This window comes from Sphaerodactylus townsendi, linkage group LG14, assembly GCF_021028975.2.
Source record: "Sphaerodactylus townsendi isolate TG3544 linkage group LG14, MPM_Stown_v2.3, whole genome shotgun sequence".
NCBI classification, from domain to species: domain Eukaryota; kingdom Metazoa; phylum Chordata; class Lepidosauria; order Squamata; family Sphaerodactylidae; genus Sphaerodactylus; species Sphaerodactylus townsendi.
In genome coordinates this window covers 26,953,932-26,968,626 of record NC_059438.1, presented here as the reverse complement: position 1 = coordinate 26,968,626, position 14,695 = coordinate 26,953,932, and the positions used below count along the sequence as shown (strand labels likewise).

Sequence of the window (14,695 nt, the reverse complement as noted above, 5' to 3'; positions counted from 1 at the left end):
GGGGGGGGGTGGTGAGCCGGGGGGGGGTGTTGGGAGGGGTTGGGGGGGGGTGGGAGGGGGGGGGGGGGGGGTGGAGGGGGGTGGGGGGGGGGGGGGGGGGGGGGGGGGGGGGGTGGGGGGGGGGGCGGCGTGGGGGGGGGGGGGGGCGGGGGGGGGGGGGGGCTCGGGGGGGGGGGGGGGGGGGGGGGGGGTGGGGGAAGCATGGCCAATTGGCCATGCTGGTAGGGGCTGATGGGAATTGTAGTTCCTGAACATCTGGAGAGCCGCAGGTTCCCTACCCCTGGTCTAATGTGTGCCTAGAATTCCCCACTAGGAGCTCAGCCACCTGTTGCAAAGGGGCCTGAATCAGATCAGTTCAAGGTCAGGTTTATTTACCGTTAACAACCAGTAAAACAACAATTCATAAAAGGCTGAGGAGCTATGACTCAAGTGGAAGAGCATTTGCAGTTGGCCCCTGGTTCAATTCCAAGCATCTTCAGTTACAAGGATCAGGTAGGAGGCAGATGTGTAGCTATAAAGGAGCAGGGCATGGCGGGGTGGGGGAGCGGGAGGCGGGAGGGGTCTTCCTCCACGTTAGTCTCCATTAGTCTCCTCCATTAGTCTGTGTCCTGGTCTCTGAGGCAGCAGAAAACAAGCTTGCTTCCATTTTGACATGGCATCTCTTCAAACATCTAAACATGGCTATCATGTCCCCCCTTAACCTTCACTTCTCCAGACTAAACATCCCCAGCTCCCTAAGCCTCTCTTTGTAGATTTTGATGGACCAGTGGTCTGATTCAGTATAAGGCAGCTTCATGTGCTTGTATGAATGCAGTTCTGCAAAAGTTATTTGTTGATAAAAGCAGTGATGTCAATACGTTACTTGAGCACACTGTATTTGGCCAAAGGCCGCTACAATCAACCACATAGACATAAACGGAGCATAAAACATGAATCATAAATAGCATTGTTAAAACAACCAGATCCAGAAGTCTTTATCAGGTTAAAAAAGGCCCATGTATTAATTGAGTATTACATCACATCTTTGATCTCAAACTGTCAGAAAACCAACAAACCTACCACTACTACAGGGAACAATATATCTACAGACAGTTAAAAGGGCTAGTTTATAATAAAGTGTCATAATGTTTAAAGTGAACATGTGAACAAGGATTACAAATTACAAACCATATCCAAGCTTTTTTTATTTCCTTAAAGATCCAAGGACTATGCTAATAAGACCTTTGTATTCGTCCTATTGAGTGCACCTGTATTTTTAATGTTTGTATGTTCGTTGCTTTGTATATGGGGTGTATAGCCCTTTTTGGATATGGTTTATAATTTGTAATGCTTGTGCACATGTTCACTTTATACATTATGACACTTTATTACACTTGCACTTTAACTGTCTGTTATATATATTGTTACCTGTGGTAGCAATCTAGTAGCTTTGTTGGTTTTCTGGCATTTTTCTGCCACACCTTTTTTTTTCTGTTGATACGATTTCAAACTGAACAACATTAAATTCAAATACCCAAAAAATCTTTTTTTTAAACACACAGATACTGAATTTCCCCGACGTAACACGTGGCATAAGTCGGGAGAATGCCACTGCATGGTTCCAGGTTGTGGCCACCATATGGGTAAGAGAGAAGCCGATACTCGATATATTTTTGAGATCACAAAATGTCTTGTTTAGGTACAAATTCCAGTGTCCCTGGAAAATCTTAATATTACAGAACCTTTGGGAAATTTTTTTTGAAAGATCGGCATCATATTATGTGTGCTTTGGCTTTCAGAGTCATGCTGTGAATCTGTAAAAATGGGAATAAGGGGGAGAAGGGCATGAAGATGTAGTTGTAGGATTGCCAGCTCCACCGGTCCTGCCTGGGCCTTCCACCAAAAATCACCCCTCACAACCGAACTTGCATGCTGCTGGTGGTGGCTGTGCTCCAGCTCTCTTGCTATCAGGCAGAAATGACTCCCTGCACAGCCCAGGCCCTTTTGCACAGGCTGGAGGGCTGCCAGGTGGGGTTCCGGGCAGGAAACTTTGCACCACCAGTCTGCAGTGACCCTTTGCATGCTTAGTGGCATGTTCAAGTCAGCACTCAGCAGGCTTTACTTTCAAGGGCAGGCAAACGCAGCCCACCCTCCCCCACCACGACCAAATGGATCTGTGGGGAAGGAGGAAGGGTGTGTGTGTGTGTGTGGGGGGGCGATTTTCCATGTGGGGACATCTGCCCCCATATGTCCCCATGAATGGTACGCCCCTGCTGCCATAACTCCACTTCCACAACCTCTGCTCCCCAAATCACCAGGAATTTCCCAGACTGGAATTGGCAACTGTGGTGATAGTGAAAGGAGAAGAAATCCTGACACCTAGTGAAGAACTTTGGAAAGGCACCTGTCAACAAATCTTAATTCACAGACTAAATGTGTAGCTCTGCAGATTAGACTGGATTACGCTAGGGAGATTCACAGCACTGAAATTACAGAACCAAAGAACACGATGCTGGGAAGAATGCCTTCAGTTAATATATCTAAATTATGGAATGGGGCTGCATTGTGACACATTATTTTCCTCTAAAAACTTTTCAGAGTTTATTCTTGAACTGCTTGAAACCAGTCAAGGAAAAAACATTACCAAAGGGTCTGGTTTCCCCAAGCCATTACCACTTAGATCAGCCTATGAGGCCTTACTGTTCACTGTAAATACCCAACGTTATAAATGCCTCAGCGTGTCCGCCATTTCCTTTTGTTGCAGGGGCTCTCACCTGAATCCACACAGAAGGTGTTGGATAAATATCTGGGAGACACGAAAGATCCTATCAAAATACGAGATGGCTTCCAGGAGTTGATGGGAGATTCCGTCTTTTTGGTTTCTTCTATTCAAACAGCTAGAAGTTATAGAGGTGAGTGTGAACTTTCTGAAATGATTTAACTCTCACAGCAGACCTTTAGAAGCCCTTTTGGCCAAAACTCTAATTGATTTTCAAATTTTGGATTTCACTATTGAGCCACACATCAATTTAAACCCTACTCTTTCCGATAGGGCCAAGTTCCAGATACTTTTAAACAATTGCTGTTCTAAACGGACTGAAGACATAGCAAAGTTCCTAGTTCTGGCTTTGTTAAAACACTGGCTACTTGGACTTTGATCTTATTTTGGTTATCCTTGTTTTAAAACTGTATCTTATGCCTAATAAAGGCCATTTAATTAACTGTTTGCCTCTCTTTTCTTTCCTCAAGATGCTGGCGCGCCTGTCTACTTTTATGAATTCCAGCACCCGCTCAACATGGCCAACAACACCAGGCCAGATTTTGTGAAGGCAGACCATGGTGATGAAATCCCTTTTGTCTTCGGAGTGCCATTCTTAAATGGCCCGGAACTCTTCATAAGTAAGGCTATGATTGTGGGTTAATTTAATATTGCTCATGCTTCAGAATTGCAATGTTTGCAGCTTTTACATTATTGTGATTTTCCTCAATGGAATTCTCTATGTGAATTATAGCAACAGTAAACAGAAAGAAGAAGAAGAAGAAGAAGAAGAAGAAGAAGAAGAAGAAGAAGAGTTTGAATTTATATCCCCCCTTTCTCTCCTGTAGGAGACTCAAAGGGGCTGACAATCTCCTTGCCCTTCCCCCCTCACAACAAACACCCTGTGAGGTGGGTGGGGCTGAGAGAGCTTCGAAAAGCTGTGACTAGCCCAAGGTCACCCAGCTGGCGTGTGTGGGAGTGTACAGGCTAATCTCAATTCCCCAGATAAGCCTCCACAACTCAAGTGGCAGAGCTGGGAATCAAACCCGGTTCCTCCAGATCAGAGTGCACCTGCTCTTAGCCACTATGCCACTGCTGCTCCGTAAATTCCAGAGTGAAATCCATCCTTCATAGAAATCTTCCTATATTGTTCCTACAGAACAAACTTTCTCTGCCCAACTGGCAAATTTTCACCTGTGATTAGACAAAAAGGGTAGGAAATTGGGTCAACCTTAACCCTCACAAATCGCCCCCTTTCTTGTTACACTGCACAGATGGCAGGACATCTGTTGCTATTGTGTGTAAATGCACTCTGTTGCTATTGTTGGGAGGGTAGTATAACACACCTGTATATAATACAACCCATGCTTCTCTCCTATGAAGCAGCTTCTAATCTGTCGTGTTGCTCTCCAAATGGAGGATTCAAGCAAGGCTGCGGAGAGCCCCCTATCAAGATTCCCCTGAGTGTGTCACCCAAACCCATCGCAAATGTCATGTGAAATCAGATCTTGTGACTCGTTCACATTAACAGGCAGTTATTGGTTTATTTCCTCATGTGCCACTTTTCAATCTGTGCCTCCCAGTTAGAACTCACCTTTCTCCTTCAAGGAGCTCAGGACTGTGTTCATGCCCCTCACCATTTTACTCTGTGGGGTAGGCTTGGTAGAGAAAGAATGATAGGCCCCTTCCACACACGCAAAATAATGCATTTTCAAACCACTTTCACAACTGTTTGCAAGTGGATTTTGCTATTCCGCACAGCTTCAAAGAGCATTGAAAGCAGTTTGAAAGTGCATTATTCTGCATGTGCGGAATGAGCCATAGACTTGAGGTCACATTGAACCTCTCTCCTCCTCTTCAGTAAGGGGATTATTATATTTATCACCACCTGCCAGTATTTCACCTTCTGCTCTTAGTACTCTTCCTCAAAAGCCCTAAGCTCACCCAGCTACTTTTTGTCCAAGACATTTCCCACACAAAACAGGGGCTTGAAAAGCATCTTACTGGTTCAAACCAAGACATCAGCCAGATACAGTGGTGTGATTCAGCCAGTTCGTGCTGGTTCAGCCGAACCGGTAGCTAGCAGCTGAATCCCACCACCCCAGGGGAGGGCAAGTGAGGGGCTTTTCAAGCCCTGGAGTGACCTAGAAGAAGAAGAAGAAGAAGAGTTTGGATTTATATCCCCCCTTTCTCTCCTGCAGGAGACTCAAAGGGGCTTACAATCTCCTTGCCCTTTCTCCTCACAACAAACTCCCTGTGAGGTGGGTGGGGCTGAGAGAGCTCCATAGAGCTGTGACTAGCCCAAGGTCACCCAGCTGGCGTGTGTGGGAGTGCACAGGCTAATCTGAATTCCCCAGATAAGCCTCCACAACTCAAGCAGCAGAGCTGGGAATCAAACCCGGTTCCTCCAGATTAGATACACGAGCTCTTAACCTCCTACGCCACTGCTGCTCCTAGCATTAGTTAAATTAATAGAATCCCACCACTGGCCAGATACCCCCAGAAAAAAACCTCATATTGGGGCATAATGACATCCCCCTCTGCTGTCAGTGCCCAGGATCTGGTATTCAGTGATGAACGGCTTCTGAACAGGACATTTTAGCTATCATGGCTGAGAGGCCTGTAAACGTGCCTAATCTTTTACAGTGATACATAAGCTATGGCTGCCGTCACATTTCAAGTGAATAGTGCACCTGAAGCTGTCTTCTGTTGACATTGAATTTGTATAATCCTGAACACCAGGTAACTCCAGGGAGAGGATACCAGCTCTTCTCTTTATTGCGGCTTGAAAGTCAGGACCTCAAAGCAGTTTATATGAAACTTGTATCTTATTATGAACACCGGATTTGGTTATTTACACTGAGAGTTCTCATTCTATGTATGTTGGGATTTTCCTTTTACGTTAAGCGCTGTGTGCTGTTTGTATTTGATGCATTATGCATCTTGCACTTTATTGCATGAGTGACATCTTTTTGCTTTATTAAATCACTTGCCCAAGAGTATGCTTTATATTTATATATTGCAGCAGCCAGGATACGGTTAGTTTCCATTTGTACACTCTATCCAGTTCTTCTTTGTCTTTCTATTAATGTTGCTCTGGAGAGGCCAGGGATTGAACCAGAGCAAAGCAGGAACCACATGCAAAGCAGAGACTCTGTTACCAAATCATGGGACTATTTTTCCTTTTGTCTCTCCTATTCCATCTTCAGGCGATGATGCAGAGGCTGAGAAACAGCTTAGCAGGACAATGATGAAATACTGGGCCAACTTTGCTCGCACAGGGTGAGATTCTTGGCTATTTTGAAGCAACGAGGCTCGATTGCTGCAACTTGCAAGTAACACATAACCTGCTACAAAACAACTGTTGGTTCTGATATTTTCTAGAAATCCAAATGGCAGAGGTTTGGTGGAGTGGCCACGCTATGACCGGAACGAAGGGTACCTGGAACTGAACCTGCAGCAACGGAAAGCGGAGAAACTGAAAAAGAAGCTGGTTGACTTCTGGTTCGAGATCTTACATGGTAGAAAGAAGAAAACTGGGAAAGAACAGGAAACACATTCGGATCTTTAACTGGCAATGTTATTTGGTGGTGTTTTTTTTTTCTGTTGTCTTGCACCACCAAGTTCTTACAAATGGTTCCTAAAAACTGTAATTTCCAAAGCTTTTTAGCCACGAAAGGCTAAAAAGTAATCCAAGGCTTTGACTGCTATCAGCTGGCGTATATATCAAAAAGCAAATTTCAGGTGATTCTTATCAGCATGTAGGAAATGCTATGAAGCATTTCACCTTCAGGGTGTGGGTTTGCTGTCAAATGCTGTCAGTGAAGTTTAAGAATTGAAATCAGGGCTGCTATTTTTAGTCAATTAATGGGTTAGGTGGCTTGGCAGGATGCCTGGAATTAAATGAACAGCATAGGTTAACATTTTAAAAACTGTTTTAAACAGGAATGCTAGAAGATGTCTTCTTCTCACTTGTCTTGAAGACCCCTTGCTGGGGCCGCCGTGAGGTGCCTGTGACTTGATGGCACTTTATACGGACACAGGAGTTGTCTCAGAACTCAATCAGAAAAAAACTGATTTTGGATTGTCTAGCTCTCAGCTTTCCCCTGCCTTAAGTATTTGGCAACCCAATTCAGAGAGGAGTGGGTTTATATGAAACAGTCATGGAGATTTATTTGCCTCACTGGGGAAACATATGGGCTATGTGTATATCATCTAAAAATGCAGTATATTTTCCCTTCAGAACCGTTATTTATCTTCATTTGTTAGTGCCTACAGATTAGGCCAATCCATTAAAAGCAATATAGACATTTTTAGTCACATTACTGAATATTTTAAGAAAAGGGGAAGTGCCAAACCATACATTTTGCCTTAATTGTAGCTCAATAATACAAATTACAGTGAACATAAAACATTGATAAGCATGCATGGGGCATTTGACAAGTGGCGTAGGGAGGGAAATTACGCCTGGGGCAAAATGGTGCCCGCCCACCCCGTGGCGCTCCCCAGGGCCCCTAGCCCCTCCACTTACCTGAATTCAGCTGGCTGAAAAAAGCAGCCAGCTGAAAAAGCAGCCTGGTGGGAACTACACTTCCCAAGAGACCTTGCAGCTCATGTGGGCTGAGCGCTGGGGGTGGGGGGCAAGCGCCATTTTTTGGCTGGTCCTTGGCACCTTTGGCTGGGCCTTTGGCTGGGCCTGCACCCATCGGCTGGCCTCCAGCCATGCTTTCTGGAGAGACGGAGAGCATGCACACGGCTGGAGGCCAGCCGACAGGCATGGGCCTCGTCCAAGCTTGGCCCGGGTGCACCTAGACACGCCCTTCCTCCTTCCTGGAAGTGTGGGGGGTGATTTTTCCGGCCCCCCATGTGACTCCCATGGGGTCGTTTGGGGCGTTTGTCCCCAGATGTTCCCGTGGCAGCTACGCCACTGCATCTGACATCCATGAGTTAACCAGACTGTGGCAGAAAAGTATAAGTAGGAAAGGTACTAACATTAGCCTTGTCCATAGAATTCGAGAACCATATCATGTGAAGCTGGGAAGAGATTTATTTGTTAAAGAGTATTTAAAAGAACTATTTAGAGTATAAGTAATTGGGCCCCTTCTCTTGCTGAGGGGTGCTATGAAGGCACAGGGGCCAAAGACTGGCATAGGAGTAAGACTCTGCTTCCCACAGAATGGATGCCACTCAAAGTGTTTTACGATATGTCTTGTGTGTCAAACCTGAGCAGGAAGGCGTTTGACTGCTGAACCTTTGCCCAGCCCTAAAATGTGCCTGGCTACCCTGTTTCCCCGAAAATAAGACATCCCTGGAAAATAAGACGTCGTAGAGGTTTTGCTGAAGTGCTAAATATAAAGCATCCCCCGAAAGTAAGACGTAGCAAAGTTTTTGTTTGGAAGCATGCCCGTTGAACAGAACACCAGAGCATGCAGCTGTGCAGCAGAAAAATAAGACGTCCCCTGAAAATAAGAGATAGCGCATCTTTGGGAGCAAAAATTAATATAAGACACTGTCTTTTTTTCGGGGAAACACGGTAGATAACGGGGCTAGCTAATTCCCATTGTGTCACCCTAAAGTAATTTAATCTGTACTCCAAGCAGACCATTACTTAGCCTATCTGCACTTATCCCAACAATCAATCAGTATTCAAGAGGCATTTTCTTGGGTCCTGATGACTCATCAAGCTTCTCCTATCCTTTTGTTTGAACCCTTTGTCTCTGGTTTTCCTGCCAGCTTATACCATATCAGGGCCCATTTGGGGGTACAAATATTAGTCCTTTGGCCCTTCATAGTGTGTGTATGTTCTGGATCTGTGCAGGCACCCCTACTTGCATGAGGCCTCTTTCCTTTGCTCCTGGAAACAGTGGTCATTTTCCTCTCACGCTGTTTTCCCTGGACGCCCTTTCAAGACTGTTAATTCTTATCCATCCCCTCCCTCTTCTCTTAGTCAGCTCTGGAGTGCTTTGTATGCATCTGTTGATTGCTTAAAATATATTTGTTTTACTATTTTTATTCTTTAATAAAAACCAATTTTAATTATACAACTGTCTGCTAATTTGCTTAGCATCTGACTGAAAACTATAAGAACATCTGTAACCTGTGTTACTGGACACAGTGTGTAACACACTTCCCTCTGTGATACACCTCTGAAGATGCCAGCCACAGATGAGGTGAAACGTCAGAACAAGATCTACCAGACCACGGCCACACAGCCCAGAAAACCCACAACAACCAGTTAAAAGAGGGGAGGTGGAGTGAGTTTGAGCGTGTACCAGCCCAAAGGTTTTTGGGACACCCAAGCAAACTGTGATGTGACACCTGGCCATTCCCCCACCCTCCCCATATTTATGGATGTAGATATTTTCAGAGCAAAAGCTGTTATGGGTAGCCAGGTTAAAGGTCTGTTTTCAGAAACAGAATGGTATGCAGATAAACAACAGCCGAAGTTTTCCAGCCATCTGGAAAAAAACAGTGCAAGCATTCAGGGAGATCTCCTCAATGATTATTGATCTGCTGGGCCAAAGCAAGATTTGCAATAAATGCACAGTTTCAGCATCCACCCTGCAGCTTCTGCCCCACAAACGATCTTTGTTCCCAGAAACGCAGCAGCAACGAAGGATTCCCCACTGAGGCGGATTGAACACGCGATCCGCTCAGGGGTTATCCTGATTAGCTGTTGCATTGTGTTGGGGCGGGAATTTTTATTATTATTTTCAAACTTCTGGATCCATATTTATTTATTTATTTATTTATATTTCGAACTTGTAGGCCGCCTCTTCCCCAAGGGAATCATGCGCAGAAACGAAGAAACAGGTGATTAAAGCGAAGCCCTGTTTCCGCACGCCTCCATGTAGTCGAATCCACGTGGATAAGACATGTAGCACTGCTTTGTATTGCCTTCTACTCAGTTAATCAGTGACAACTGGCCCCATGTTGCTTCGTATCCATGTGGATCTCTGGTCCACAAAATAAAAATAAAAAGGCTGCGCGCACATCATGCACAGCCCACTGCATTCTCATTGGATGGGAGGCTCCACGTCACTACCAGTGGCAGGAAAAACTAATCCGGATTCACCCCCACCGCCCCAACTTCCCCACCGCTCCAGATTGCCCACGTGTTTTTTGAAAAGGTCTACTTTCTTGCAGGTTCTAAAATAACATATGCTGGGGGTGGGGAGCACCAGAAACAGGATGAAAGGGTGTTCAGCACTGGTGCAGTGAGGAGTTCTGCTGGAAACCTGGATATTTTGTATGACGAGCACGCATCTAATCCTCAGTGGGAATTCGACCATAGTGTGGTTTATGTTGGTCTGTGACTTTATCCACAAACTGAATAGAGAACAGGGAAACTGCTCAAAGGAATCAATTTCTTTACAGTTGTACCTTTTTTTAAAAAAAAGCTTATTTTGTATGCCTTGCAGAGCAATTTTTCATAAAAGCTGGCTGAATTGGGCATGAACTGGTGACTTGGGGCTTGTGTGTCCTCTTGCAGCCCAACCAGCACGCAGGATTAAATCTTGCAAATGGTTCCCAGCGCTCTCTCGCTCTCTCTCCCTTGTTGTTCTCCAGTGTTGCTTAAATCCTTTCAACTGCCAGTGGAGGTGGAACTACTTTTCTGGGCTCATTTCCAAAAAGGGGCTGGTATGCGAACTTCAGCCTGTGGAGGTCTGTCAAGGTCTGAGGTTCAGTGCAGTTCTGGCCTCTGCTTCAATTGAACTTCAGCAAAGATATCCCACGCTGGTGTTACGGGTGCTTCTAGGCAGATTCACCATGTCAAACGGAAAAGGGATTTTGTTGGTCCTGCTGATTTTTGCTGTGTGGGTGACCCAAGGTAAGATTTTTTAAATGAGCAGAAGCTGGTTGGGGTGTTTTATTTTTGGTCTCTGTGGCAGAAATGAAACATGCAAGAAAATAGCATTATTTGGACAAGGGTTTGCTTGGGCTAAACAGGCTCTACCCTTTGGATTGTGACACAGGGGTCCACTAGCACCTCAAAGATTTATTTCAGTATGAGTTTTCACAAGCCATTTGTTTCAGTATGGGCTTTCATGAGTCAAGGATAATTTTACCAAATGCATAGAAAACTACATCCATTGGGCTGACTTAACTACTCATGAGGGGAATTTAACCCAGGCTGATGAAAATGGAGGAAGGGTCTGAGAGACTGAATTGGACAGAGTCTTCTTCTATTGCATTCTATAAGTTTTTGTGTTTGAATATATCAGTACAGGCTTGTTGTATTTATTCATAACCCGGCTTTGTGTTCAAAAGAACACCCAAAGCGACTAACAAATATGAAGTCCTATTACAATACATCAAATAAACTATTAACTAACAATCTTTGCCCAGGCAAAAGGCAGCGGCTCTAGAATGCAGCTCCTTTTGAAGCCATCAACAGGCAAAGTTTGGGGCGTGGCAGGTGAGAAAGCTATGTGAAATGGCAAAATCTACTGAGGCAAAAAAGCAACACAAGCTGAATAAAACTTAGCTACTTACAGAAATGTGCTTTGTCTAGTCTAATCGCGATCAAATTCAGCAAAACTTTAATTCTGTTCCTGTGGATCAATTCTGGTCAAAGGCTTACTTTACTAAATTTGCATGTTCGCTAATGTAGCTTTGTAGGGCAGTGCTGTCTTCAGAAGGCATCTCCAGAACTGGCTGCATCTAGATTGTTCCTATGTGGAAATCAAATGGGTGGTCCTTTTTATGAGGAGGCTTTCTACAGTGTGATTTCTACATATCTTCCCCATAAGTAGTATTTCCAGTTTGGTTTCCACATAGGATCCTGGCCAACTTCCAGGGGAGCTTGGGGTTGTGGAATTACAACAGATCTCCAGACTACAGAAATCAGTTTCCTGAAAAAAATGGTGACTTTGGATTACAGACTCTGGCATTACCTATGTGCTTATCATTTTCTGCTCCCCGAGTTCTGCCCCAGATCTTCACGAACTTCCCAGCACTGAGGTAGAAGGCTTCTTTTCATGTATCTGAAAAAGTGAGCTTTGACTCACAAAAGCTCCTGCAAAGTTAAATTTTGTGAATCTTTAAGGTGTTAAGTTTGCTACAACAGACTAACATAGAGATCCCCCTAGAACGGTAGCCCTCAGGATAATTTGCCTACTCATCCAAAGACACAGAAATTTCTTTTAAGAGCTCCAGAAGTACACTATAGGGGATTATATTTCCCAACATGGTACTGGCAGCATACATTTCTTCCTACAGATTCTTGTGCAAAAGCTAAACAATATTGTGATCCACAGGCACAGAGTTCCCATAGACTTGTGCAAAAGCTAAACAATACTGGAGGTTAATACATACAATAATTCAAAATATTTTAAAGACAAATATACAAATGAAACCTTCGAGCTTACCTGTGGAGACGTATGGATAGATCTCTGGAAAGTAAACATGGAACTTTGTTTTTATATATGACAACCATAGCAAGAATAATCGGTGCACAGAAATGGAAAACTCCAGCTAAACCTACAATTGAAGAAATGGCAAATACATAAAGAAAATAATTTAGTTAAGGTTTTGGACTGGTGTAAACACTTGAAAGAATAATTTGATAAAACAGAAAAAAATTGATTAGGGTTTTGAAGGTTAGATATTGTTAGCATAAGTTCCAGTAGAGAAAAGTATGACTTTATTATTAGAAACTAGAGCCCCTTCCGCACATGCAAAATAATGCATTTTCAAACCACTTTCACAACTATTTGCAAGTGGATTTTGCTATTCCGCACAGCTTCAAAGAGAACTGAAAGCATTGTCGAAAGCATTCCTCTGAAGATGCCAGCCACAGATGCAGGCGAAACGTCAGGAGAGAATGCTGCTAGAACACGGCCATACAGCCCGGAAACCACACAGCACCCAAGAACTGAAAGCAGTTTGAAAGTGCATTATTTTGCATGTGCGGAATGAGCCCACAGGCTAGAGAGTATAACAAATTCAGTAAAATTCAGGTTCAGGTTTTTCTGGCTTAACAATTATTGGCTACAATGGAAGCCAGTCAATTCAAATAGGAGAATTCCCAGCGGAGAATCAACACCCCTCCCCCAAAAATGATAAACCAATGGAGGGAGATTCACAGGATTATCTAGCCCACAAGAAAATCAGTCAAAAACCAACCAAAACCCAGCAAGCTTAAGGTTCTCCCCCCAAACCAGGTAACTATCAACAACAGTCGCTTTTCTGCGCATGTCCGACAAGGATTAGACGCTTTTCGACACCCTCCCGGCAAGCAACAAAGATTTAATGGCATAAAAGAGAAGATAAAGACTAATAATCAACTTAAAACAGAGAACTCAAAAGGGAGAACACCGGACAGCTTTCGAAGAGACGAAAAACAAACCGGTGAGTCCAATTAAAATACTAAAAAAAGATAAAGGCTGAAGCAAAGCTTATATGGCGCCCAAGGAAAACTATGTAACCAAAACAGATTTGTTAGAGCTAACAAATCAAATAAAAGCTTCCTTTGATGACTTTACTAAGACAACACAGACCAATCTGATTGCAATTGATAAAGACATACAAGACATGTCAAAGAAACTTTCTAACACTGTGGAGAGAGTGATTAAAAACGAGAGACAAATATAAAAGAAAAAACACTGATGATATTGACTTCCTGAAATCCAAAAATAGCCTCTCTCTCAGATAGACAAAGGCGTGCAAACCGTTTAGTGGAGTCCCAAGAATGGAGAATGAAACAGATATAAAAAAACAAGTAATTCAGTGGCTCAATTCTATAAACATTCCAAGCGACACCGGAATCGATAGATAGAGCCCCACAGAGGATTTTCTCAGGAAACAGAACTCAGACATTATTTTTCAAATGCACTACAGAAGAGATCAAAGAAACGCACTATACAAGAAGCTGAGAAATGCTCAGCCTCACAAATTGATATAAAAAGGCAAGAAAATTTTTTATTAGAGACAAAGATCTCTCCTTAAGAAGCGCTGCAAAATCAAAGAAAGCACTAATGCCTATGCAAATGCTCTATATAAAAGGCAAATAAAAAAAAATTCATCATGGATCTTACCAATGGCGATCCTCCATTTTGAGAAAAGCAATCCAGAAATATATAGCTTAAGAACCCCAAAGGGGAGGCACAACAACTTCTGGATAAAACTGGGTCTTTCCTTGGGAAGCTGCAGAACCTCAAGACGAAGACAGTGAGGATTCAAGAAGAAGAAGACATGCAGGACCAGGCTGCAACCCACTTGAATACCACTTGGGCTGGAGCGTTCAAAGCGCCAAAGAAAAGGAATAACATAAGTCAAGACTTCTTCAAAATTCTTTTAAATGGCTATATAACATTTCACTCTCTAAGTACTAATAGAGAACTTAACTGAATAACAATCACTAACTAAAATAACTCTTGTATGTAGTTTTTAGAAGATATAAAAACAGTAATCTGTTCTAACATTGTTTAACTTTAACAATCCTGGGAAAAGTTTCCCAGAAATTTGTTTTGAATAGCATTATCAAGCTTCAACACTGCTTCAGTAAACATCAAAATGGAAGCGGAATGCCCAGACAGAAAACTCTCTTCTGATTGGAAAAAAATAGGTTTATGCAAAATGCAATCTAGTGGATATGTATGTATTAAGAGAGTATCTTTTTTTATTTGAATGTTATAAGAATTTTTAAACTGATTGATTGCATTAACAGAGAATTGTCCAAGAATATAAGCTGGGGGGGAGGAGGGGAAGACCGCATGAAGCCGAAAATCCAAGATGTGGGAGGGAGGAATCTCTCCTCAGAACATCTGGAAAGGGGGAAAGGGGAAAGCGAGGGAAAAAAAATGAATATATGAAACAGCAGCAGGCCCGAAAATAGTAGACAAAAGAATTATTACTTATGTGCAGGAGATTTAAGAACTTGTATCTGTAAATATTAACGGATTAAATTCCAATTTCAAAAGATTTAAACTAGCCAAACCTAGTTAAGAAAGAAAA

General features: G+C 43.3%; 2 protein-coding genes across 2 annotated transcripts in view; both read left to right on the top strand.

Annotated features, from left to right (window-relative positions):
• Window positions 1–420: 420 nt before the first annotated feature.
• LOC125443315 (carboxylesterase 5A-like) lies at window positions 421–8,126 on the top strand. Its single transcript, XM_048515336.1, has 6 exons — window positions 421–492; window positions 1,542–1,622; window positions 2,744–2,891; window positions 3,229–3,378; window positions 5,947–6,019; window positions 6,122–8,126. Exons 1-6 carry the CDS (start codon window positions 421–423, stop codon window positions 6,306–6,308), a joined length of 711 nt encoding a protein of 236 aa, XP_048371293.1. The 3' UTR covers window positions 6,309–8,126.
• A 2,281-nt stretch (window positions 8,127–10,407) lies between these two features.
• The window catches only part of LOC125443680 (fatty acyl-CoA hydrolase precursor, medium chain-like), a 33,350-nt gene continuing 29,062 nt past the window's right edge, over window positions 10,408–14,695 (top strand). Inside the window, exon 1 of the mRNA XM_048515950.1 lies at window positions 10,408–10,568. Coding sequence (XP_048371907.1) covers window positions 10,508–10,568 — 61 coding nt within the window. The 5' untranslated portion in view covers window positions 10,408–10,507. The remainder of the gene's footprint in view (window positions 10,569–14,695) is intronic.